Source organism: Aegilops tauschii, chromosome 7 (genome assembly GCF_002575655.3).
Source record: "Aegilops tauschii subsp. strangulata cultivar AL8/78 chromosome 7, Aet v6.0, whole genome shotgun sequence".
Lineage (NCBI taxonomy): Eukaryota > Viridiplantae > Streptophyta > Magnoliopsida > Poales > Poaceae > Aegilops > Aegilops tauschii.
The window spans coordinates 492,587,719-492,611,218 of record NC_053041.3 but is presented as its reverse complement, the minus strand read 5'-3'; the positions used below and the strand labels follow the sequence as shown (position 1 = coordinate 492,611,218).

At 44.6% G+C, this 23,500-nt stretch overlaps 2 protein-coding genes across 2 annotated transcripts; both read right to left on the bottom strand.

The window, feature by feature from the left end:
* Nucleotides 1–5,445: 5,445 nt before the first annotated feature.
* Nucleotides 5,446–12,456, bottom strand: LOC109778986 (C2 and GRAM domain-containing protein At1g03370). The gene is made up of 10 exons (XM_020337567.4): nt 11,832–12,456; nt 10,262–11,626; nt 9,033–9,215; nt 8,612–8,889; nt 8,417–8,533; nt 7,945–8,204; nt 7,063–7,228; nt 6,696–6,968; nt 6,292–6,484; nt 5,446–5,868 (listed from the first exon to the last, which is right to left on the bottom strand). Exons 1-10 carry the CDS (start codon nt 12,259–12,261, stop codon nt 5,858–5,860), a joined length of 3,276 nt encoding a protein of 1,091 aa, XP_020193156.1. The 5' UTR covers nt 12,262–12,456; the 3' UTR covers nt 5,446–5,857.
* A 954-nt stretch (nt 12,457–13,410) lies between these two features.
* LOC109778985 (26S proteasome regulatory subunit S10B homolog B) lies at nt 13,411–18,047 on the bottom strand. Its single transcript, XM_020337566.2, has 10 exons — nt 17,782–18,047; nt 16,178–16,297; nt 15,817–15,953; nt 15,548–15,709; nt 15,346–15,432; nt 15,159–15,245; nt 14,633–14,770; nt 14,017–14,208; nt 13,836–13,934; nt 13,411–13,748 (listed from the first exon to the last, which is right to left on the bottom strand). The coding sequence occupies exons 1-10, from the start codon at nt 17,885–17,887 to the stop codon at nt 13,674–13,676; spliced, it is 1,203 nt and encodes a 400-aa protein (XP_020193155.1). The 5' UTR covers nt 17,888–18,047; the 3' UTR covers nt 13,411–13,673.
* Between the last annotated feature and the right edge of the window lie 5,453 nt (nt 18,048–23,500).

Here is a 23,500-nt window from a genome sequence, read left to right as displayed (position 1 = left end):
ATACCCAACACGGCTTTCTTTTTCCACGTTTGCTGCCCCACCAGAATTGACGAATGAGTGAAGTTATGCTCTCACAGAGACCCCTTAGCAATCGAAAGCAAGACATTGAAAACACAGGGATAGCTTGTGCTACTGATTTAATCAGAACCTCCTTCCCCGCAGCAGACAAGAGCTTCTCCATCCAACCCTTGATCCTTTCCCATACCCTATCACGAAGGTATTTGAATGTACCATTCTTTGACTGACCGACCTCCGTTGGTATCCCTAGATACCTTTCACTCAAGGACTCATTTTGCACATTAAGAACATCCTTTACCTCCTGTCTTTGAGGGACAGGGCACCCCTTGCTGAAAAAGATAGAGGATTTTTCATTATTTACCTTCTGTCCCGAGGCTCCACAATAAATATCCAGCAGGTTTGATACCCTAGTTGCACCCTCCACACTAGACTTAAAAAGCAGCAGGCTGTCATCTGCAAACAACAGGTGGTTAACAGCAGGAGTGTCGGTGCCACCTTGACACCACTGAGCACTGATGACTGAGAATTAGATTTTAAAAGGCACGAAAGGCCCTCCGCTGCTAGCAAGAATAGATAGGGGGAGATGGGATCTCCCTGTCGAATACCTCTTGTAGGTTTGAATTGTTCCAACTTCTCTCCATTGAATAAGACTGAAAAAGATACATACCTGACCATGGACATCACTACATCAACCCAGGCTGGAGAAAAACCGAGTTTCAACATGATCATCTGTAAATAATCCCACTCGAGCCTGTCGTAGGCCTTCATCATATCCAGCTTCAAAGCACAAAAACCAGAAGTTCTTGATCTATTCCTCTTCATGAAGTGCAGACATTCATAGGCACATATGATGTTGTCCGTGATAAGTCTCCCAGGTACAAAGGCCGATTGTTCTTCTGAGATGACTTCAGGCAGTATTTGTTTCAATCTGTTCGCTACCACCTTGGAAGCAATCTTATACAAAACATTGCAAAGACTGATAGGCCTAAACTGAGATAGTAATGTGGGGTTTGTTACCTTAGGGATCAAAACCAGTATCGTGTCATTGATATGTTCAGCACTCTCTTCTCCCCTGATTATGCGCAGTACAAACTTAGTAATTTCCTCGCCACATAGATCCCAGTGCCTCTGATAGAAATGAGCTGGGAACCCGTCAGGGCCCGGGGCCTTAGTTGGGAACATCTGGAATAATGCATGCTTAACTTCCTCATTTGTATAAGGGGCACATAACATATCGTTCATTGTCGGGGTTACTTTCTGGGGGACGTGCTGCAACACTTCCTCGACACCGTTAACACCCTCGGATGTGTACAGTGCCTCATAAAACTCACGAACCATGATGCGTAGCGCGGCTGGGTCTTCGGTGTGGACACCCAGCGAATTATACAATGCCTTGATCATGTTCTTCTTCCTCCTCATAGTAGCACGCATATGGAAAAACTTAGTGTTTCTGTCGCCCGCTGCAAGCCATTCCAGTCTGGACCTCTGTCGCCACATTATCTCCTCCCGATGGTACAGCTCCACCAGCTTTTCATTCATCTTGATCTCTATGTGCGTCGGTCCAGTTCGGGCTGGGTCGCTACGCAACCTCTCAAGCGAGGCCTTTAGCTCCTTTATCTCCTTCCGGACACTACCGAAAGTGTCTCTGCTCCAAACTGTTATTTGCTGAGATATGGAAAGAAGCTTGTCTCTGAAATCTCCTACGCCATAGCCCGGAGACACATCGTTCCATCTTGACTCGATAGTACCTCTCCAGTCCTCATGTGACTCCCACATAACCTCATATTTGAAGTCCTTTACGTTTCCCATCTGTTGCGGAGCTTCTTCAAAGTTAAGAAGGATTGGGCCATGATCCGAGCTAGCTAACGTTAGATGTCTCAGGGTCGCTGTTGGGAACAAGTCCATCCAACCAGTGGACGCCAGAGCCCTGTCCAGTCGCACCCTGGCATAAGAACCCCCCGCCACCTTCTTCTCAAAAGTCCAAAATCTCCCCTGATACCCAATATCCAACAACATGCAAACATCCACAGCATCCCGGAAGGCTTGAATTTGTGCATTACTTCTATTAGCTACACCCTGGTGTTCTTCCTGACGTAGCACTTCGTTAAAATCTCCCACACAGACCCAAGGCAGATCATTTAAAGCTGCCAAGTTTTCCATTAGATCCCAGGTTTGGTGCCTCAGACTAGTTTGAGCCTCCCCATAAAAACATGATAGTCTCCATGGCTCCTGCCCCGCCTCCTGTATTTTTGCATCAATGTGATAAACAAAGTCGCCCAAAATCTCAACATCGATTGTATTATTCCAAAACATGCCAATACCACCGCTTCTACCCTGACTATTTATCGCATATGAGTTATCATACCCTAAAGTGCTAGCAAAAGCTTCTACTCGTACTCCGCTGATTTGTGTCTCGACAATACAGAGTACAGTAGGGGCAAACTTCAACGCGAAATCGCGAAGTTCGCGAACTGCCGCAGGTTTGCCCGCGCCACGGCAGTTCCAACAGAAGACACTCATTGGGCCGGGCGGCGCCCCACTTGGGAGCCCGCCAAACTGTTTTTCGGAGCAACTTCTTTTTCTTCTGCAGCATGTTTGTTCCTCTTTGGGTCCCTCTTCGGTGGAGGACTGAGTGGCGATGGGAGGTGAGGGACAATCGCCAAGTGGTTTGATCCGGCCTGCGCGCTGTTCTGGTCATTTAGTCCCCCTTTAACTATCTGTTGAGTCTGCAAAGAGTTTGAACTGGATGGGTTGGATCTCTTCCTATTTTGCTCAGTCATGTCCACATCAACCAACGGCGCTGATCCATCCCCATTGTCCTGACGAAAATCCTCTTGGGTTGCTCCTTCATCGCCTCTTGCTCGGCCACCAGCGCGGCCACCAGTACGGCCTCCCCGTCGGCCACCTCGACGTCCACTGCCCTCACCAGGTCCACGCCCAGCGCGCATGAACCATGTAGCACGCAGGTCCTTGAAAACCAACGCCGAGGGGGGGGTGTATTCCATTGCCATGCTCTTTGTAAAGGTGCCCCAACATGCCACACACGGCACACCAGTCAGGAAGCCGCTCGTACTTAACCCTGTAGATTTGCCTCTGCCCATCTCTGACCATTGATACTGCATTCTTCAAGGGTTTGGTTACATTGATGCGAACCCACACACGATAAAAGTTTCCAGCAAAATCATTGGAGCCCGTTTCAGCATACAGAACCTCTCCTACCTTCTTCGTCATAGCACCAACTAAGTGAGCATACAAGTCAGGCACATCATGGATTTGAATCCATATGTCAATAGTTTCCAACTTGATCGTTGATGGCTTAGTGACTCCATCATACGGCATTATGAGCACCGCATCTCCCCTGAAGTTCCACGGACCATCCTGCATGACTCTCTCCCAATCCCCAAGGCACGAAAACTTTACTGTATAGAGATTATCTTCCAGAGGTTTGAACTTCACCTCCTGTGCTGCATCCCATGCCGAGTGCATGTTTCTGAAAAACCATGTCTGACTATAGGTTTTACTCGTGTTAACCCTAGCCAAAGCCATCCACCGTACCGCCTCCCGCGGCGCCTCCTTCTCGTCGAAGACGACGTCATCGAGGTCCTCCTCACGCAGGCCAAGATCCTCCATCATCTTCTCCACCTCGCTAAGACCAGACGAGCTCGGGACTCCATCAGATGCCATATGTATCTCTAACCCGAGAGACGATCTCAAAACGGGTTTTGTGTGGAACCCCAGATCCGCCGCACCCCGCAGCCCCTTCCAGACAAACAGGCAGCGACCCCCGGCCGCCCCTATCTCTCTCGGGTAACAGCAGGGCGGAGATCGGCAGCAGGGAAACAGGGGAACTCAACGGCGGCGTTGTCGCCCCGAGAGGAGGAAGAAACCCTAACTTTAGAGCCGAACATGGCTGGATCATCCAGCAAACGCAATGCTGGCCACCCGGCCTCTTGTCATCGTGACCCCTGGCTAAATGACCCTCAAGGCCTGTTGGCCCGACGTCGCCATCCCCAGCCGGATGGCCTTCTCCAACCACCTGACGCGCGTCACATAGAGCCGTGTGTTCGCGCAGGCCCGGCTCGTGCTAGCCAACCAGCCCGACGTGGGGCGAGCGACGCTGAGAGGCAGACCCGGCCTCCTCGTCGCGCGTGGGGTGGCACATGAGGGAAGACGCGGATGCGGCCGAAAATAAGACGATGACATGCGGTCCCGACCTCCATGTCATGCGTAGGGGGAGTTGGCGCGACCTAAAGCACCGCATGATGGTGGCCCTGGCCGCGCCCGTGGTCAACCCATCATGGACCCCCGAGGCAAGCCGACCGGGTGCATGCTATCCGAGAAGATCAGACGGCGCGGAGAGCCCTAGGGAGCCAACCACGGGAGGTCAGCACCAAATGGATGGTGCGGAGAGCCCCCTGGCCCACATAGGCTCCCAGGAGGCAGGTACCCCAAGATCCTTCACAGGAGTAATTGTGTTTCGCGCTAACAATATATGCATCCAAGATAGCCCTATTTGTCTTTTGTTGTATTGGGAGGTGCATGGAGGAGGTTTGACAAGTCATTTTGGCGTGAAGAAGACGAAGGAGATGCTCGTTGAACACTTCTTTTGGCCGAGGATGCGATGGGATGTTGAGAGGTTCATTGTTGGATGCACTACATCCTAAAAAGCTAAGTCGTGACTTAATCCTCATGTTTATATGTCTCTTCCTGTTCCTAGGGCACATTGGGAGGATATATCCATATACTTTGCGTTAGGATTACCTCAAACAAAGAAGGGAGTAATAGTATTTCCGTAGTCGTGGACACATTTTCCAAGATGGCAAGTTTTATACCTTGTCACAAGAGTGATGATGCTACACATGTTGCTGATTTATTCTTTTTGTGAAATTGTTCGTTTGCGTGGTATGTCAACTACATATGTTTCATATCGTGGTACCAAATTTTTAACCATTTTTGGAGATGTTTATGAGTTAAGTTGTACTTTGTTATATTTCGTGCACCCATTAATTTGTTAAGGAGAAGGTTAATTTTGATGCGATTCTAAAAAAAAGGGGGGGGGTGTTGATGCTACGGAACATGCTGAACTGATGTTAAAGATGCATGAGATGATGAAGAAAAACATAGAGTGGATGAATGCTAAGTACAAACTTGTGGGTGATAAGGATAGAAAGCATGTTGTGTTCAATTTATTTGGGTGCATTTACGTAAAGATAGAATATCTAAGTTGCGCAAGTGTAAACTAATGCCACTGGATGATGGTCCATTTAAGGTCTTAGAAAAAAGATAAATGATAATGCATACAAACTTGAGTTGCGGCATAAAAGAGTGCACGCAGGAGGGGGATAACAAAACATTCGATACGTAGGCCTATATAGATGATGTTCGTTATATAGAAGCTCTTAGATCAAGGCATACGAGTATAGCAAATTGAACAACAAAATACTAGATATACCACATATTTGCTTGATTGTTTTACAGTACAGCACACGACTCCGACAAGACCTCTATGGATCAAAATTAGCTTCCTTTCACTATATCACTTGTGTTATACATATACAGGTCAGCTGTGCATATACAACTCTACTTGACTTCCTATGAGGGTAAATGGGTAAGGCCGTATCAGAAATGTTTTTTTTTTAACGAACTGCTTCTGAAACAATCTATTCACATAGTTCACTTTCAGGCTCTGCTGTCTGTGTAAGAACAGCAAACTGTTGGCAGCAGCTAAAGCATGTCTCACCACAAGCAGATGGCAACAGATCATGCCGGTTCCCCTCTGCTTGGGCTCTTCAAACACATTTTGATGGAATGAGTAATCTACTGTCATACTGTACAGAGGTTAGCTTCCACCTACAAATTTTTCGCACACAGAAAAATCAGCGTCATTCTTTCCCGTGGCAAAACAAATAGCGCTGATTCATACAGAGCAATAAAAACAGTTTGCTTTCTGACAGTGCCACATAAAAAGTTATACCAGATTCATTGCATTTAGTTTCCACTTGGCGGTAATAATTCATTTGACACGGAAGCAATGAAATGCATCATACTCCCTCCGTCCGAAAAAACTTGTCCCTTAAATGAATGTATCTAGCACGAAGTTAGTGCTAAATACATCCATTTGAGAGACAAGCTTGGGACAAGCTTTTTCGGACGGAGGGAGTATAAACTTACTTTCCTGGCATTGGTTTGATGTGAACTCTGCTATATGTTAACATGACATTAGAAATCACAATAACGAACACTAAGGATCAATAGCTGCATTGAAAAGGGTACCGTTTCTTGACGTCAGATCCTTTTCGACTAAGGAAAAGAGCTCCTTCAATCTATTTGAGGTGTTGGACATGATATTTTTTGTGACCTTCTTTTGTTGCTTGGTGCTTTTTAACCAGGCAATCCCCAACAAAACCTGCACGTTGCAGGTGTTTGGTTTTGATGGTATGTTCGCCATATAATACTTTAGCTGGAGCTGCAAGTTAAGAACCATTGTGATCAACATTATTCTATGTACCAGTTCAGCAAAAAGATTGACAGAACAAGCATACAGTAATACCACTTCAATTCTTATGTTTTTTAGCTCAGAGCTAAGGTTACAACTATTCGGAATGGTCACAAACTCTTGATAATGGTTAGCATAGTACAGACCATTTAAGAATAAATGTGGGAAGGGGGAGTCTTACATTAAAGTAGTCCCCAAGTAGAACACCTTGGAGGGTCATCACCTCTTCAATGGCCCAGCCATCTTGGTTCACTAGGGTATACTTCTGCTGAGTGGTGCTTGCTTCTCCTCCATATCGAGACAATGCTTTGTCAAACTTGTAGCTGATTTGCCGCTTGTATATATTTCTGCCTACAAGTTCCCATTCTGTTGATGAGTAGTCCAGACAGCCAGTCTTTTGCATCACTTTGTGTTCCAACTGACCTCCTGAAAACATCTCCATCAAGGACTCAACCTGAAAATTTAGATATATGTAAGGAATCCCAAAACAAATTTTAGTGCGAAAACGAATTGTGACAAGCTCATGCGAAAATAAAAGTGGCACTCACGTCCACAGAAAGAACTGATGAGAATATTTCGGACATTTTGACATCCTCATGGGTAAATAAGGATCCGCATTCTTCCGCCTGGAGTTCTTTTGGTTCAGACTCCTCAATTACCTCTCCCTTCTGTTCTTGACCCGGTGATCGCATTTTCCAAATCCCCATGATTATTCTGTCAGATAAAGATTTCTTGGTGTGATACATTCATATGCAAACTAGCAGAATAGCTTAGTACATGATGGGATAGCAAGATCCGATCAACTATCTGCAGAACTATAATCAGTAGAAAATAGAAACCTATTGTTACTACATTTTCTTACTTGTATACCGTGAGGTTGTGCGTCTATAGAAGAACCTGAATACAGTGGGCCAGCCTTGGGCAGATTCCTTTTTTTCTTTTGGAAACAGTGGGCCAATTTTGACTTGCTTGGCTCAAGGGACTAGACTAGTCAAGATTAGTCAGCGACTAGTTAACGAGTCGCTCGGCTGTGCCAACCAATAGAGTCGAGGTGCCCAGTTAACACCCAGGTTACGACTGGTACACTTGTCAACGCGACTAATCGCTCGACGCTTAATATTGGGTTCAAATCTCCCAAAAGACTAAAATGTTAAAGTTGTCCTATCTTATAATGGGAATTATGCTGAATGTGTCCATTAGTTTTCGACCTTTAGTCACTGCAGGTCAAGCCGGCTTTGGGCTTGTAATCTGCAAACCAAAGCCACATCAGGCCAGCATACCATGAACATGTTATCCTTGAACTTCACAAAATAAGATCTAGAGTTATCTTATTTTATTTAGAAATTTTGATCTGAAGTTCTGAAGCATAAAATATATGCTTGGCCTAGATGTCTCACTGGACCTCAAAAACAAACAAATGAGAAAGGTACCTGTGAGCATCATTGAACGAAACAAAGGACTGAAAATGGAACTTGAGTCTTCCATGATGATCTGTTGCCTTGGCACCATGTTTTGCTTCTGACCCTCTATCCTTTCTAAGGATAACCATCAAGGATGGGCTGCCAATTGACAGTGTAGGAGGGATAACCTGGATATCATCAACGTCTTCCCACAGAAAGAAAAACTTGGTCTTATGACCAAATATATTAGAGTAGAATCCAATTATTCTTGGAGAGAAAAATACGCGTCCCTGTAAAAGAGTCAATTCTCTGTAAATATTGACAGAACAAAATGGAGAAAGTACAAAATATTGGCAAATGTCCAGTGAGTCACAAACGAATGCAAAACTATAGCGGTGATTCTCCTTGGTAGTATGGTACATACATGTATAGGTCTACTTGGTACAATTAAAATAATAGTAGCATCTTTGACACATAAGTAAACAATCAGAAAAGTAAATACCTGAAGTGGCATCTTCCGTTTTAGATGACAGGTGAAATCATCAATGAGGAACTCTTCAGGAGGGAGGTTAAAGAGCTTTCGGAATGCTAAATTTGTTTGTGCTGACCGCAAATTTATCTACACATTATGTCATATGTAATTTCAGAAATAGAAGAGATGATGAAAAACAAATCAGACAAAAAGTTAGGTCCTTACCTTCTTACCGACTTCATTCCCCATCTTTGCCAGATAATTCAGAACAACTTCAGTTCCTCTCGAGTTGTTCAAAAATATTCTCAAATGTAGCTTAGGGTTGCTTGCTGGATCACACTGCCCATCAAGAGGAACCCATATGTCCATTAAATCTGACAAATTGCTCTTCAGGAAGTTCACTTCGGCGTGACCAATGGGAGCTTCATCTAATTGATTCGAATCATGAATAGCTACATCCATCCTTGATGGTGGATCATCCATTGCATCAAATTCGAATATCTCTAGAAATTCAAGCATCAAATGGGTCAGCTACACTATGCATATGCGAAGGTCAGTACCGTCAGTTCATGCAATACTGTAGCACAAAGGATCAGCTGCTCTTCCCAGCTGAGAACAAAGCAACATGAAGGGGAAAGAAACTAACCGTTCCATTTTGGATCAGATGTGTGGAATTTAATTGAGCTTGTTTTCCTCTTCGTGTTGCAGGTAAAAACAGCATATAGGTCAAATGGTTGAGATGAACCAGCAGATAGTATACCAGTACCCTCAATAAGTGCAACAGTCAGTAACCAGCCATCTCCATGAGCCTTGACTCCATGATCACTACCTAATACAGGAAAAAGAGAAGACGAATATTGCTCAACTGTTACCGAAATTTAAAGCAAATCAAGTAGCACTACAATACCAGAACATATGTGTAGAGCGAAATGTCCATTGGTTGCAGTAGAAGACAATTCACCTCATCTCCTTTTAGAATAACACTTTCACTCTTAGAGCATATCTATATCTATACCATCTATTTCTATTCCATTATATAGTGTATGAATAGCTATGAATATCGTCCGCTGGATAAAGTCAATCTGACGTGAGAGAGATGGCAAATCCGAGCACTTGTGGCCGTCGGATTTCCTCTTTACTACACCGGATTCTGCCACGTATACTATCTAGAAGATTCTATGGTTGTACTTAAGCCCAATGGATATTATGCACAAATCACGAAACACACTTCTACTTTATTCTAGACTCTTCTATAATTAAACACTCCTAAGTTCTTCTTTTCTAACAGAACTGTCATTGATTTTTACTTTTGTGAAAAAAACGTTGTGTTCAAGGCTACGGCCGTATATCATAAACCACATTTATCTTTGTGATGCAGCATTAGGTATTCACGTTATTTTCTATTGAAAATTCAATACGAAGTAATTAAAAGAGACTGCCTAGAGAAAACGTGCTCGATATATTTTACCCGAGTTTTGTGTAGTATATACCATGCAGTTTTCAAGTATTTTGTAGCTATAATTTGATTAATTTTTTTATGGAATGGACTAAGAGAATTAAATATGCATCTTATACTTGATGCATGTGCCTCAAAATTTCATTTGACTATTACAGTTCAGTATGTCGATCTTTGGTCGTACTTTGATTATCTAAGCTCTCACGTGCAATGCACGTATTACTTACTAGATACTTCCTCCGTCCGGAATTACTTGTCGCTCAAACGGATGTATCTACGCTAGATACATCCGTTTGAGCGACAAGTAATTCCAGGCGCAAGGAGTACAACAGAAAGAGAACATAAAACTAATCAAGAATATACAGATTCATGTGCGACAGTTTTGGAGTAGATAATAACATAGTGACTGAGATATCTACCTCTTTGTCTCCATGCATTCAAGAAGCGCTTTATTACTTTCAGGATGGTCTGTCCCTGAAGGATCAAGACAGCACAAACCACAACCTCTCCAATTGAATCTGGAAGGTCAATGCCAAAATATTCAAGCCCATTCATCACTTTGGGCCTTGATAAATGAAGGTGAACTATAACATATATCCCTATGATAACAGAGAATATGAATGTGAAGTTCCCAAGGAAGCGGACAATCAACCTCCAGCTTGGTTCTTTATGTGCTTGTAGTGAGGCTAAAATCTTTGCTTTGTTTGAATTGGCATCATCAAGCTCAGCTACTTTAAACCTTTGGGACAGTACTTCAGAAAATTGTGCATAACCTTCCGACATGCCTTGTTTTGCACCACTCTCAATCATTCCTTTCATCATTGTGCTCTGAAGAAAGTTGATCCGCCAACTTACAGTAAGATGTGCTGTTTGCTCTTCAGATGATAGCTGGGGACCTGGCGTTATACAGTACAATATCTCTATCTTGAAACAACTGCCGTAAGGAACATCAGGTGTGCTAACAATAGACAAAACAGCGAAAGAATTCCCAGCTGCCTTTAAGTATTTCTGCTCTTCTGTGGCTTTGCAAGCTTTAACCAGCTTACTAGCGGCTTTTATGTAACTTAATGTTCTTCGCAAACAACCATCGTTGCTATCGATCTTCCATGGTTCAATCTGAAATCCACTTGTTCCTTGAAGCTCTGCTACTGCTGGCCAGAAATCTGAATTTGGAGTAAACAAGAGGGAATTCAGTCCAGCTGGTGCGATAACATAAGATTCGTCAACTAGAACGCCGTTAGACAATTTTGCTGGCATTTCACAGCCTTGATCTTTGGACTCCATGATTTTCAGTAGCTCATCAAGGTTTGACTCGGATGGCGTGCCATTCTCGGGACTTTCACGGTCTACAGAGCAAACTTTTGGCTCTTCGGACTGCTCCACCACCGACTCGGCGTCAGAGGCAACGATGGAAGGCAGATTAGTATCAGCAGGTTTCCCAAAGAAATAGCGAGAGAAGACCTCTACCACCGACGACGTATTCGCCATCGCATCATTACAAACAGCGGTTCCAGGTTCAGTGACTGCTTGGTCAATGCTGGTCCCGGGCGGTTGGTCCACAGCACCATCCCCCAATCGTTCCATACTTCCCTGCGATGATCGGTCCAAACTGGCAAGGGCTGACATGTCAATGTAGCTATTGCTGGTTGACAAAGCTCCATCTTTGTTCCCAATTGACCTGTCTGAACTGGATGCTGCGCCATCCGAAGTGGGTTGTGGTAGCTGGTGCAATTCTTCGGACACGTGCGCGCGTGTAGACAAGGATATGCGCAGGCAAATTTCCCCTGCACATGGAAGAAATTCAAATTAAATGGTGCCAAGATTACAACATATCTTAGAATATGATATCTAAGACATCTTATATACTTGTGCGTGCATGTCACAATTGCTTAGTGCTTACACAAATTCAAAACAAAACCATAGGAGAGGAGAGGGGGGAACGTGGAGGAGATGAATGCGGTGATGGGCAAGGCAATAATAATAGCATACCGCGTTCTTTCTTCTTGGACTTCTTGCTCTTGGGCTGGAGCTGGTACCAGGCGGTGCCGAGGGAGAGGTCCGGGGCCTCCATGACCATGGAGAGCGGCACCTTGACCTTGCCGAGGAGGTCGTTGGTGAAGTACTTGTCCTCGTTGAGCACGGAGACGGAGAGCTCCTCGGTGACGTCGCCGACGAGGAAGCTGAACTCCTCGTCCCAGGCGGGGGTGAGGCTCTTCTTGACGATGGCCGTCTTGGCGCGGCGCTTGCCGAGCTGCAGCTTGACGAAGGGGTCGCTGGAGCCGTTGAGGTGCACCGGCAGCAGGCCCCGCGCCTCGACGACGCGCACCAGCAGCTTCATCGGCGACCCGGCAATCTGCCGAGCGCTCCCCGCGCACTCCCCCTTCCCCACCGACGACGTTAGGCTCTTGAGCTTCGTCATGCGCGGATCGCGGCGGCAACCATCAACTCAAAATGCAAACAGACATGTACGATCGATCTTTCCAAATCTTTTGCGCTGACAATTCGCGGACGAATCGAGGGAGGGAGAGATCAGAGTTCTTGGGTCGCCATGTCTGTTTGGTTCCTTCCTTGCGCCGAAACGGGGGGGGAGGGTGGGGGTGGGGGTGGTTTCCCCGCGTCCGCCCGGGTGCTCGCTAATTTTGGTTTTGGGCGCTCACGTGCGCTTCGAGATTGGTGCTGGCCGTTGGATCGGAGAGAACCCTGGGGAAGGAGCGGCGTTTCGGCCGAACACGTGGCTTCAAGGTTTCCTTTTTGTCCATTTCAAAAAAAAAAAAGGTTTCCTCTTTGTCCGTGTAAAAATAGAACATTTTGCCGATCAGTTTAGCGTGGGGGAAAAAGCAAAGGCTTGCCTCAAATAGAGGACAAGCAGCCTAATATATACTCCCTCCATTCCTAAATATATATGTGTACTTTTAGAGATTTCAAAACAAACTACATACAAATGTATACAATATATTTTAGTGGAGATTCACTCATTTTACTCTGTATGTGGTCCGCATTGAATTTTTTTTATATCAGTACAAACACAAGCACTCATATATATACGCACATACACTGACCCCATGACGCGCGCACACACACCCTACCCCTAAGAACGATATTGCCGAAAATCCTGAAATAAATCCAGAATAAATGCGGTTGAGAATACCACCATCCAACCAACTTTCTTCTAACCATCCAACCACAAGTTGGTTTTCCCCTAAAAAAAGATATTGCCGAAAATCCTGAAATAAATCCAGAATAAATGCGGTTGAGAATACCACCATCCAACCAACTTTCTTCTAACCATCCAACCACAAGTTGGTTTTCCCCTCAAAAAAAAACCACAAGTTGGTTCACATCCACATTGGAATATATTTAGGAGTACTCCGTATTCGTTAACCACGGCCATGTGCAATTCCACGTGAATCAGGTCGTTTTCAGCAGGAAACGGAATGCGTCCCCAATATAGCAAAGTACCACTGCACATTTCTTGATTCCCTCCCACAGGCAGAAGCACACGCTGCAAACGTTCCTTTCCGCACATTCATTTATTCCCAGCTAGAGTAACACGAGAGACAGGAAGAAATCGCGAATGTTTCCACATTTTTTTGATTCCACAATCAAGGCACAGTAACTTGAAGGAAACAATTTTGTAAATCTAAGAAACCAGTCGGTTTCAGACCTGTTTCAACTTTTCATTACATCAACTTGCGCGGCAAAGGCAGTCGTCCCACAACATATAAAAGGTAGAAACACATGATGTTCTATATCGTCGGGGTCGGTGTGACAAACTCCGCCATGGTACAAGAAAACAGACAGCGCGTCGCCTGATAGTCTCCTACTCTCATCTTAGTCCTTGCCAAAGTCGGCGCTGTAGTGTGCGCTGGACTCGAGCTTCTTGGCGTCATTCAACTTCCGAACTGCCTGCAACCATTTTGCCAGACATTGTAGTGAGTGCCGACTCAACTGTATTAGGATGAACAGGTAGAAAGAAAGCAAATGACACCCCACCTTCATGAAGTCTTCGTGGATGACGTAGTCACGCTCTGCTCGAATGGCGGCCATGCCAGCCTCAGTGCAGACATTGCGAAGATCAGCGCCATTGAAGCCCTGGAACCATACAGAGTTATTAAGGCTTCAGAAACACCAGCATGATGAGGTGGTGAATATAGGTTAACGAAGAGTAACTCACCTCGGCCAGCTTAACCACAGCCTCGTAATCAATTTCGCCATGCTTGGCGATACCAGCTGCATGGATTTTCAGGACCTCCGTCCTGGATTGCTCATTCGGCAGCGGAATCTCTATCTTCCGGTCTAGGCGTCCAGGACGAAGGAGCGCAGGGTCCAAGACATCAGGCCGGTTCGTCGCCATGATCATCTTCACCTGTATGTGGCACGCATGATTCACATAAGCACATATTCAGCAACTCACAACACATGTACACACCATAATAATAATTTAAGACAATCAATCAGGGACAACCAGCATATCTTCAACTTTCGAGTTCTTTTTTCTAATAAATATCTTTCTCAGGTTTCTACACAACAATTCCCTCCCCAAGATTAACACTGACCTAATCAACTACTCGATACAACCAACAACTTTATGATGTAGGAAAGGCGGGTAGTTAATAGGGCAACTAAAGATAGATTGACTGTAACTAGAATGCAGTGCGGTGCACATTAAGAATTCAGCATTCAATTGATCAGTATTCAGTAAGCATTGTATCACTGTCCAATACCTACTCTTATTCAATAAACATATGTTTCACCATAGCTGCCACAAAACAGAAAAAAAAAATGTGTACCTTTCCGAGCTCATCGAATCCATCCAACTGATTTAGGAGCTCCATCAATGTCCGTTGTATTTCACGATCTGCACTAGTGCCCTCACTGAATCTTCGGCCACCAATGGCATCAATCTCATCCATGAAAATAATACATGGCTAAACAAAAGGATCAGAAAAAAAAAATTGTTAATGAGCAATATTAGTACAAAATAGAAGAGAAACAAACATATAACTTAAAATGCATTCACAGATGTGCATAGTAGCAACTTAAAATGTGAAGATCTTCTCCATGGACTTTTCTGGCAGAGTAAACCTAGAGTTTGGGTGCTCTGTATTGCAGACTGCTAGCAACTTTTGCTCCCCTAATGATCTACAGCTAATTCGCGCAAAAACTTAAAATAACAAATGGAGCAGAATATATTTGGCCACGAGGGAACAAATGTAATAGCTTACATTATTATGATTTTAACAGCTTTCAAATAATAGACGGAATATTAAGGATTACTAGTAGATGTACAAAGAAACAGAACATAATGAGACTTACTTGATGCTCACGTGCATAGTTAAACATTTCTCTTATAAGACGTGCACTTTCACCAATATATTTGTCAATGATAGCACTTGAAACAATCTGCATTAGCAGAACACATTAGTTCAACATAGTACCATAATGATATATCCAGATAAAAGGTTGCTAATAAATAACAGCATTAAAGAAAAGAAAAGCAGACCTTTAAAAAGTTAGCATCGATGTTGCTAGCAATGGCTCTAGCAAGCAATGTCTTTCCCGTTCCAGGTGGGCCATAGAGCAGAACGCCCTTGAATGAGTAAAGTAGCAGTTAGTACATCTCAGGATGGTGATAATTGTATCATTATTTGTCTAAGCTAACTGCATAATATGGTATTTCACAGCACATCTTTTCTTCAAACTACCTTTGGTGGTTTAATCCCAACACGAAGAAACAATTCTGGATTCATAAGAGGTAACTCGATGGACTCCCGCAGCTCCCTTATTTGATCCGACAGTCCACCTACAGCTGAGTAACTGACATTGCCGGGGTCTTCGTGTAGCATGTTATAGACCACGGGATCAACCTAAGCAAAGGAAATTAGTACAATCTTAGTTTAACCCCTCACATTAGAAACAGAATTTCAAAACTGTGCTGAACTGAAACATAAACGAAAAATCAACAATCACATACCTCACGTGGTAGAGTGCGCATTATTGTTAATGTTGTCATGTCAAGGACAACTCGTGTTGCAGCTGTCAGCTTTTCTTTGTCAACTTTGCTTCTGCAGCCAACCACATAACGTGGGCCACTACTGGCTTTGACGATAACTACAACAAAAACAAGTTTCAGTTGCTTTGCTAAAACTAAGTACATTGTTGCTGAATTGAGAAGGAAAGGTTTACTGCCATGAGCAAACATATTACAACAACTTAGGGAGAAAAACAAGCAATGTAATGATGAAATTAATGGCCAAAAAGAGAATGGATATTATCATTGTTTGTACAGAGATAAATCTGTTCTAAAACCAACAAAAGTAAGTCTTTTCACTTACATCTTTCACTGTCCAATGGTCGAAGTACTTCACCAATGATTTGGCCCACACTCTGCAAGGACTTCAAATCATCTTCAGTTTTATCGTAATCTTTCTTCGCCTTCTTTAGGTTTTCCCTACCTGCATATAAATAAGTAGATTTATCAAACAAAAGCCATCTAATAAAACCATGAGTACTGCTGTCCATAGTTCAACATAATCTTCATTAAAAAGAAGTTGCATCAAACATTGAACCTGGGGACAACAGGACAAGAGAAACAAGATATTATGTATGTGCCAGATCGAGTACATAATTTGTATATCAAAATGTCAGGTCAGGTTATCAATCCCAGTCAGTCCAATTGACAAGGATTAAATCCAGGTTCTAGGTAAATTACACACATAGCATGAGCTATAGACGTTACTCGTTTTATTTATTTTTACTGTCGGTTGGAAACTGGCATCATCTCCAACACATGTGTTTAACCATCATTTTCACAAATTACATGTTTGCAAATATTAGTACAAATATAACAATACCAAAGCTATTAATCTATCACACCTTTAAGTTGTAAAGGCTCTGAGCCTCACCCAAACCATGTTGCATCAAAACCAAATCATATAAGGCAGACGCATACAAGACCAAGCATAACCACAAGAAAGAGTGAAAGGTCGTCCACTGATGGAACATAAACAAGGAAAGGACGAATCCATGGAAGCTCATGTTCATCACCATATCACCAGCAACACAATTCAAGGTGTGAAGGATATAAAGTAGAAAAATGAACAGGCACATAAACTTGGATACATGTAGCTTTTGGGCCTTTCCGCGTATGATACTTAATAGGGCTGGTCCCAAATATATATATCAAAAGAAACGAAACATGTGCACCAAATCTGAGCTCCTTGACACATTAACAGCACAGAGTTATAGGACCTTATGGAAAGAAGAGTGATCACCCAGCATCTCAATCACTCGAACTAATAACTACTGCAGTTGCCTTTGCCTCACCACGATGGAAAACACTATTATGAACTGCCAAACCAGATAATAATCAATTACATCACGACCACAAATAAAGCCAAATGACTAGCTAAATGTTACTATGATATTCATGTTTAGCACTCAACGCCAATTACCGAATTCACATCCTAAACAAAACGCAAATGGTGGACCAAACCTATCTAGGAACTGACCGCCCGTCTCACCCTAATCTACGTGTTGAATGCTCAACGAGAATAACACTTCATCCCAAATTCCTGTTGTTCGCATCTTGCAAAATAAACCAAATCTCACCTAAATCAAAGACGGCGCCCTAAGAACCTAAAAACCACATGTTCAGCAGGCCAACCGACCCACTAGCCTCCCTCGTCGAGAACCAACAGCCCAAGCCGTGCTCGAGACAAGCTGAGGCACGCAACTCCTGAACACAAATCGGCCAAACCAAAACCCTAGCCCACAACCCTCCTAATCGCCACGGAAAACCAGATCCCACCCCCCCACAATCGACCAGCACCCACGGATACCTCGGGGCGAGCCAACTAGTCTGAACCCCGTAGATCGAACAAGTAGGATCCACAGCGCATGAGATGGGGGGAGGGAGGGAGGAGGGTCGCCGTGTTACCTGTGCGGACCCTCGTCTCCAGCTCGCGGCAGTTCAGGAGCTTGTTGCGGTACTCCGTGATGACCGTGCGCCGGCGGGCGGCGGCGGCGTCGTCGGCCTCGGCCATATCCTCCTCGGCGGCGCGGCTCTGCTTTGCTTCCTTCCCAAGATGAGCGGAGCGGGGGAGGACCTGACGCTCTCCGTCCGCGGTGTCCTGGTTTTATTATGGTCGCTAACCGTAGTCCGGTGCGACCGTGCTTTCTGGTTTCTTTCTTCTCGGACGGGCAAAATACGAACCTAAACTGAACTGTATTTGGATTCTCTTCTTTCTTTTAGAAAAAATTCCAATTCTTTTTTTTTGCAGGATAGAAAAACTTTCAAGCTATATTCATCTTCAATCATGGCAGTACAAAGGACAACAGAGGTAATAAAAATTACATGTCCGTGGACCAGCTAGCGATAAGTACAAACACTGAAGCGAGCCGAAGGCACACCGCCATCATCGCCTCTTCCTCACCAGAGTCGGACAAACCTTGTAGTAGTAGACAGTCGGGAAGCCGTCGTGCTAAGGCCCCGTAGGAGCAGCGCACCAGAGTAACAACCATCGCTGATGAAAAAAGTCATGGATCAGAAGAATCGAACTTGTAAACACCCAAACGAAAACGAACCAAGATCGGATCCAAACAGATCCACCGAATACCAGCACAAACCGAATCCCGTGAGATCCGATGGAGAAAAACCTCCACATGCCCTTCATCGGGACGGGGATAGAATGTGGGAGGCATTATTCCTACTAAGGGACATCGTCGTTTCCACACAAGCTCACCCAAGACGATGAATCTAACAAGAACGAAACCGGGCTCCCACCCGCCGATGGGGGGCCGAGATCCTCTGCACCTCCATGGCCTAGAGGTCACTGGAGATGGGGTGGACCGGCGGCAACAGTGACGGTGACAGAAGAAGAAGAGCTTTTCTTGTGGAAGAGAAAAAAGATACGTATGTTGATATTCGTCTTTTTTTTCTTTTTTTAGGGACTCTATTTGGATTCGATAACGGACCAAAACTGACATATATTTACATAGGTAATTTTATATAATTTTAATTTAGAATATCGGTTTCTATGAAATCATGATTTCAAATACTTTGATGTGTCTTTTTTATGGTAATATATGTCTCGTTCATATTATAGAGATCATAGTACAAGCAACATAAACACGGACCTGACAAAATTGAAAATACTGTTGAACGCTAGCCTTTACACAAAGGAACATCAGCCTAGAAGGAAAACTACAATCAAGACCGAAGAATCCTCTGAGCTTGATACCAACGTGTGACACTTGTTTCTGGCACCACCACAATAGCCACTAGAGAAAAAAAAAGAATCGTCTCCTCATCAAGCTCGACGCGGCTCCATCGCTGATATGCAGCTTTGCGGACCTCCAAGGTGGCTCATCAAAGGTGAAACCATTACCTTTGAACGAATCAGACCTAGGGCAACACCTCAGACACTGCATCAAACTCCAAATCTAGCACCCCCACATAACCAGGACGTCGGAGGAGGAAACCACACCTGCCATCCACGAACCACGAACCCAGCATATGATCCACCATCTTTCAGATGTCGTCAATGCAGACCACAATATGCATCTGATTCCGGACTACCTCCAAAGCTCCACACCGGCGCAACGACGGAGCCCGAGGACACAAGCCCACCACAAGGATGTCACTGCCACACCATCCTTGCTTGAATTGATTGGTTTTCAAATCCATCCCAAATTTCCTCATTACGGAAGGATCTGCAGAATCTTTATTCAACGCCGCCATCACTGTCGTCGAAGCCAAGACGATGAACAGCCTAAAAACTAAGCTATTATGGCCTAAAACTATCAACAACATAAATTCGGCGACCCCCCTCACCACCGACGATCGAGATCGTCGGTGGAGGGAAGCCGCCGGAGGACATAGGCAGAGAAACTCTCCTGGTGAGAAGTGCTGGCGAGATCGCCTTTTTCCTTCGAGAAGAAGAAAGAAACTGACCCGTTTTAAAACAATACTTTGATGTGTTTGGCATCAAGAAATAAAACGGTTTAACATCAACAAATACAAATGTTCACCCTTGGTTAGTAAAACCAAATCATACACGGTACAATTGTTCCTCCCCCCCCCAGGAGAGGCGACCTCTCCTTTCTCGGTACGTCATTGTTTCCCTTCACCTCCACTGGTTCTATTGGTGTGGAAGTGTGTAAAGTTCTCGGTCTACCGACTGAAGTTGTGCCTTTCCTTGATTTCAAACCCTTAGGTAGGTTTTCGTTGTTTGTCGCTTCACTCCTTCAGGCGACGATTCGTTGGAGGTGGGGGTCTAGCGAATAAGGTTTCCCTGCATTTCCCCATCTCAACGTGTCGTCTACGACGACATTGATGGCTCGATGGCGTATTTTCCTATAGGTTATTCTATAAGCGGTAAGGTTATGGTCTACATGGTTTGTTGGCACGACGGTAGTAGTGGTTTCCATTTACTGTTTGGTCATCTAGCCTCGTGTCTGTCGCATTGTTGCGGCCTCCAATGCTGGTGTGGGGAGAAATAATGAAGGTTTAGCTCTTGGATTCGTGACTCGTCTAGCAGAAATGCTTTCTTCTCCATGACGTTGGTTCATGGGGACTATGGCCTTGATGACTTGGGGACGTAGGGTTTTACTTACTTGAGAGGGCCCGAACCTAGGTAAACAATGTGCCTCATATTACCATCGTGCCAAGGCTACCAAATCGGAACCCCCTACCCGAGATCCATCGAATTTAGCTCCGACAGTACGTGGGACCTCATCTCCGTCAAGGACGAGCACCAGTTCAGTGGTGCGGAGGTAGCTCGCATCCAAAACCGTACCATTCACTATTTTAAGACTTTCGTTGCAAATACTGTCTTTTGTAGGTAGCATCTTGGGAGGCATGTCTAGTTATGACATGTGTGGGCGGCTATTTATAGCCAGGGGCAACCCGACATGAATTGTCATAAATGCCCTTCTCTGATATGACCGTTATCAGGATAAGGATCCACTCGACAGCTGGCCCGCGGTGCAGCAACGATTAGAATTTGAACTCTCAAATCCTAACTCCTCGGCCTGACCAAATTCGTCAGCGACCAGATGAACTTTGTCACTATCGCTAGCAAATTCGTCAGCTGTTCCGGAGATTTCCAAAGGCTTCACTCGAAGTAGCTTGTGTATGTATAGGTTTAGCATCACTTTGGGAATGTGAACTGTGATTCACCTAGGCCCCCTTTAACAGTACGGTTTTTCCCATGACTCAAAGTAAGAAGAAAGAAACTACGAAAACAAAAGTCTTCAAGCTTCATAGTCTTCACATCAATTTCTTCAAAGGTCATACCAATTTCATCACCAAATTCTTCACTTGAAGAAATCCATTTTTAGGGGTCGTCTTCCATATGTTAAACCAAATCTTCATGGACTATATCTCCTGTGTCACTCACAAACACGTTAATCCCTCAACATATTTGTCTTCAATACTCCAAAACTACTAAGGGGTACTTGATGCACTTACAATAAGATAGCTAGCATGATATTTTGCATGGCTTGTCTGTTTTTTGATATTTTTGCTACGCTAGATCATTGCACATCCTGGTACACTGCCAGAGGCATTCATATTATCATATTGTTTCAGTTATTGAGTTGTAATATCGAGTTGTAAGTAAATAAAAGCATTCTAGAGTGTTGCCCTTACCTGTGAGGATATAAAAAAATGAAAAAAGGACAAAAAGAGCCCAAAAAAGAGAAAACAAAAAATGAGAGAAAAGAGAGAGAGGGCACACTACCATCCTTTTACCATACTTGTGCTTCAAAGTAGCACTATGATCTTCATATAGAGAGTCTCCATGATTTGTCACTTTCATATACTAGTGAGAACTTTTTATTATAGAACTTGGCTTGTATGTTCTGATGATGGGTGAAAGATCGTGGATGTCGCCTAGAGGGGGGTGAATAGGCGCTTTAAAAAAATTATGGTTTAGGCTTGAACAAATGTGGAATAAAACTAGTGTTTAATTTGTCAACCACAAAACCTAAAACAACTAGGATCACTGTGACACCCCAAAATTTTGACCTTGTTTTATTTATTAAAATTTTGCCAGGAAATAAAACTTTTCCATTTTGTCAAGATTTACCCTTTGTGATTTTTGGATTTTTGCCTCTAGTGGAAAAACCTTCAGAGAGTATTGTTGGACTTGAATACTCTCTATAATAAAACAATTCTTTATCAGTGGATTTATTTGCATAATTATTTTTCCATGAGCTTTATTCTTTTATAATGAACCCCCATTAATTTGGAGCCCCTTTTGCACTGCAACCATTTGATAAATTCTTTTAAAAATTTCACCAAAATTTGGGGATGTCATGTGAGGTTCCCACATCACTTTTATGCAAAAATATCTTTTGGTCATTGGAGATTTTGAGCTCTACATCAATTTTTCAAATCTGGTCCAGTGGGTGTATTTGCACTACAACCTATTTTAATATTGTTCTAAAAATTCTTTCAAGTGTTTGGGGATGTCAGTTGATGCTCATAACTCAGCCTCATGCAAAAACCCAGTGTTGTTCTTTGAAAAATTTGAGTGAATCATCTTCATTTCTATTCTGGTCCAGTTTGGTGATTTGTACTGCAACCCCATTTTATTTTGCTCTAGTACCTTTGAGCGTTTTCCTACCTATAGTCCTCCCTACCAAACCCTTAAATCCAGGAGATTGGACCCATTGGCATATTTTTGGTGCATGCAATGATAGCCTTTAGTTTCTGCCCAAAACTGGTTTTCTCAAAATCTTGCACTATCAACTTTCTGTTTTTGCCAAACCAACCTTACCACCTTCTTTAGCTCCTAAAGAGACTAGGATCTGGAGAGTTTGGTCACCCCAAGAATTGCCTAGATGCCCATGGCATTCTGTCGAACACCCTGTGTGCAGGGACAGTTTTGGCATGTCTCCTAACTTGCATTGAGGACTTGAGCCCCGGGCCCATCCAGCATGTCCACTAACCTCCCAGATGTCCTTAGCCCTGGCCTGCTAACTACCCGCATCACCCAAGCTCTCTAGAGCGCGCTGGCATTTCGTCGAACACCTGCTGTGCGTGCTCTGGGCGCGCCCAGAGCGCACGTTTTGCACGCGCGCGCACTGAGTCGCCACGCCGCACTGCCACCCTCGACGCATCCCGTCACTGGACCCAGCTCGCCTGCAGAGCCGCGCCACACACTCGCCCTCTCACCAGTACGCTCCAAGCCGCACTGGCGCCCTACAGCGCCGACGCCAGAGCTCCCTTGGCAGCACGCCGGCGTCGGCAGCAGGCTCTGCCGTGGACGGCGCCGCCCAAGCCACCCGCGCACGCCAGCTGCCCCAGGGAACAGCCCGTGCTTATCCTCATGCTCGTCGGCACGCGTTCGTCGCCGCCACGACGCCCTGCAGCTACAGCAACGGCGACCCGTCGTCGATCTTATCCACCGCCGCGGAGCCAGCCCCGTCGTGCTATAAAAGGAGGCCCCGTGCTCCTCCGAGCACTCAGGCAACCCCAGTCCACCCCCGTAGTGCTCCCGCAGCCAGCAATCGTCAGGGAAAGTCCTTTCTTCCTCGTCTCCGGCCAGCTCGGTCGCCGCCGCAATCCAGTGCCATTCGTCGCAACCGGAGCTTCCCCCGCCAAACCAACGCCACCAAGAGCTTCCCCGTAGTCATGCGGAGCTGTCAAG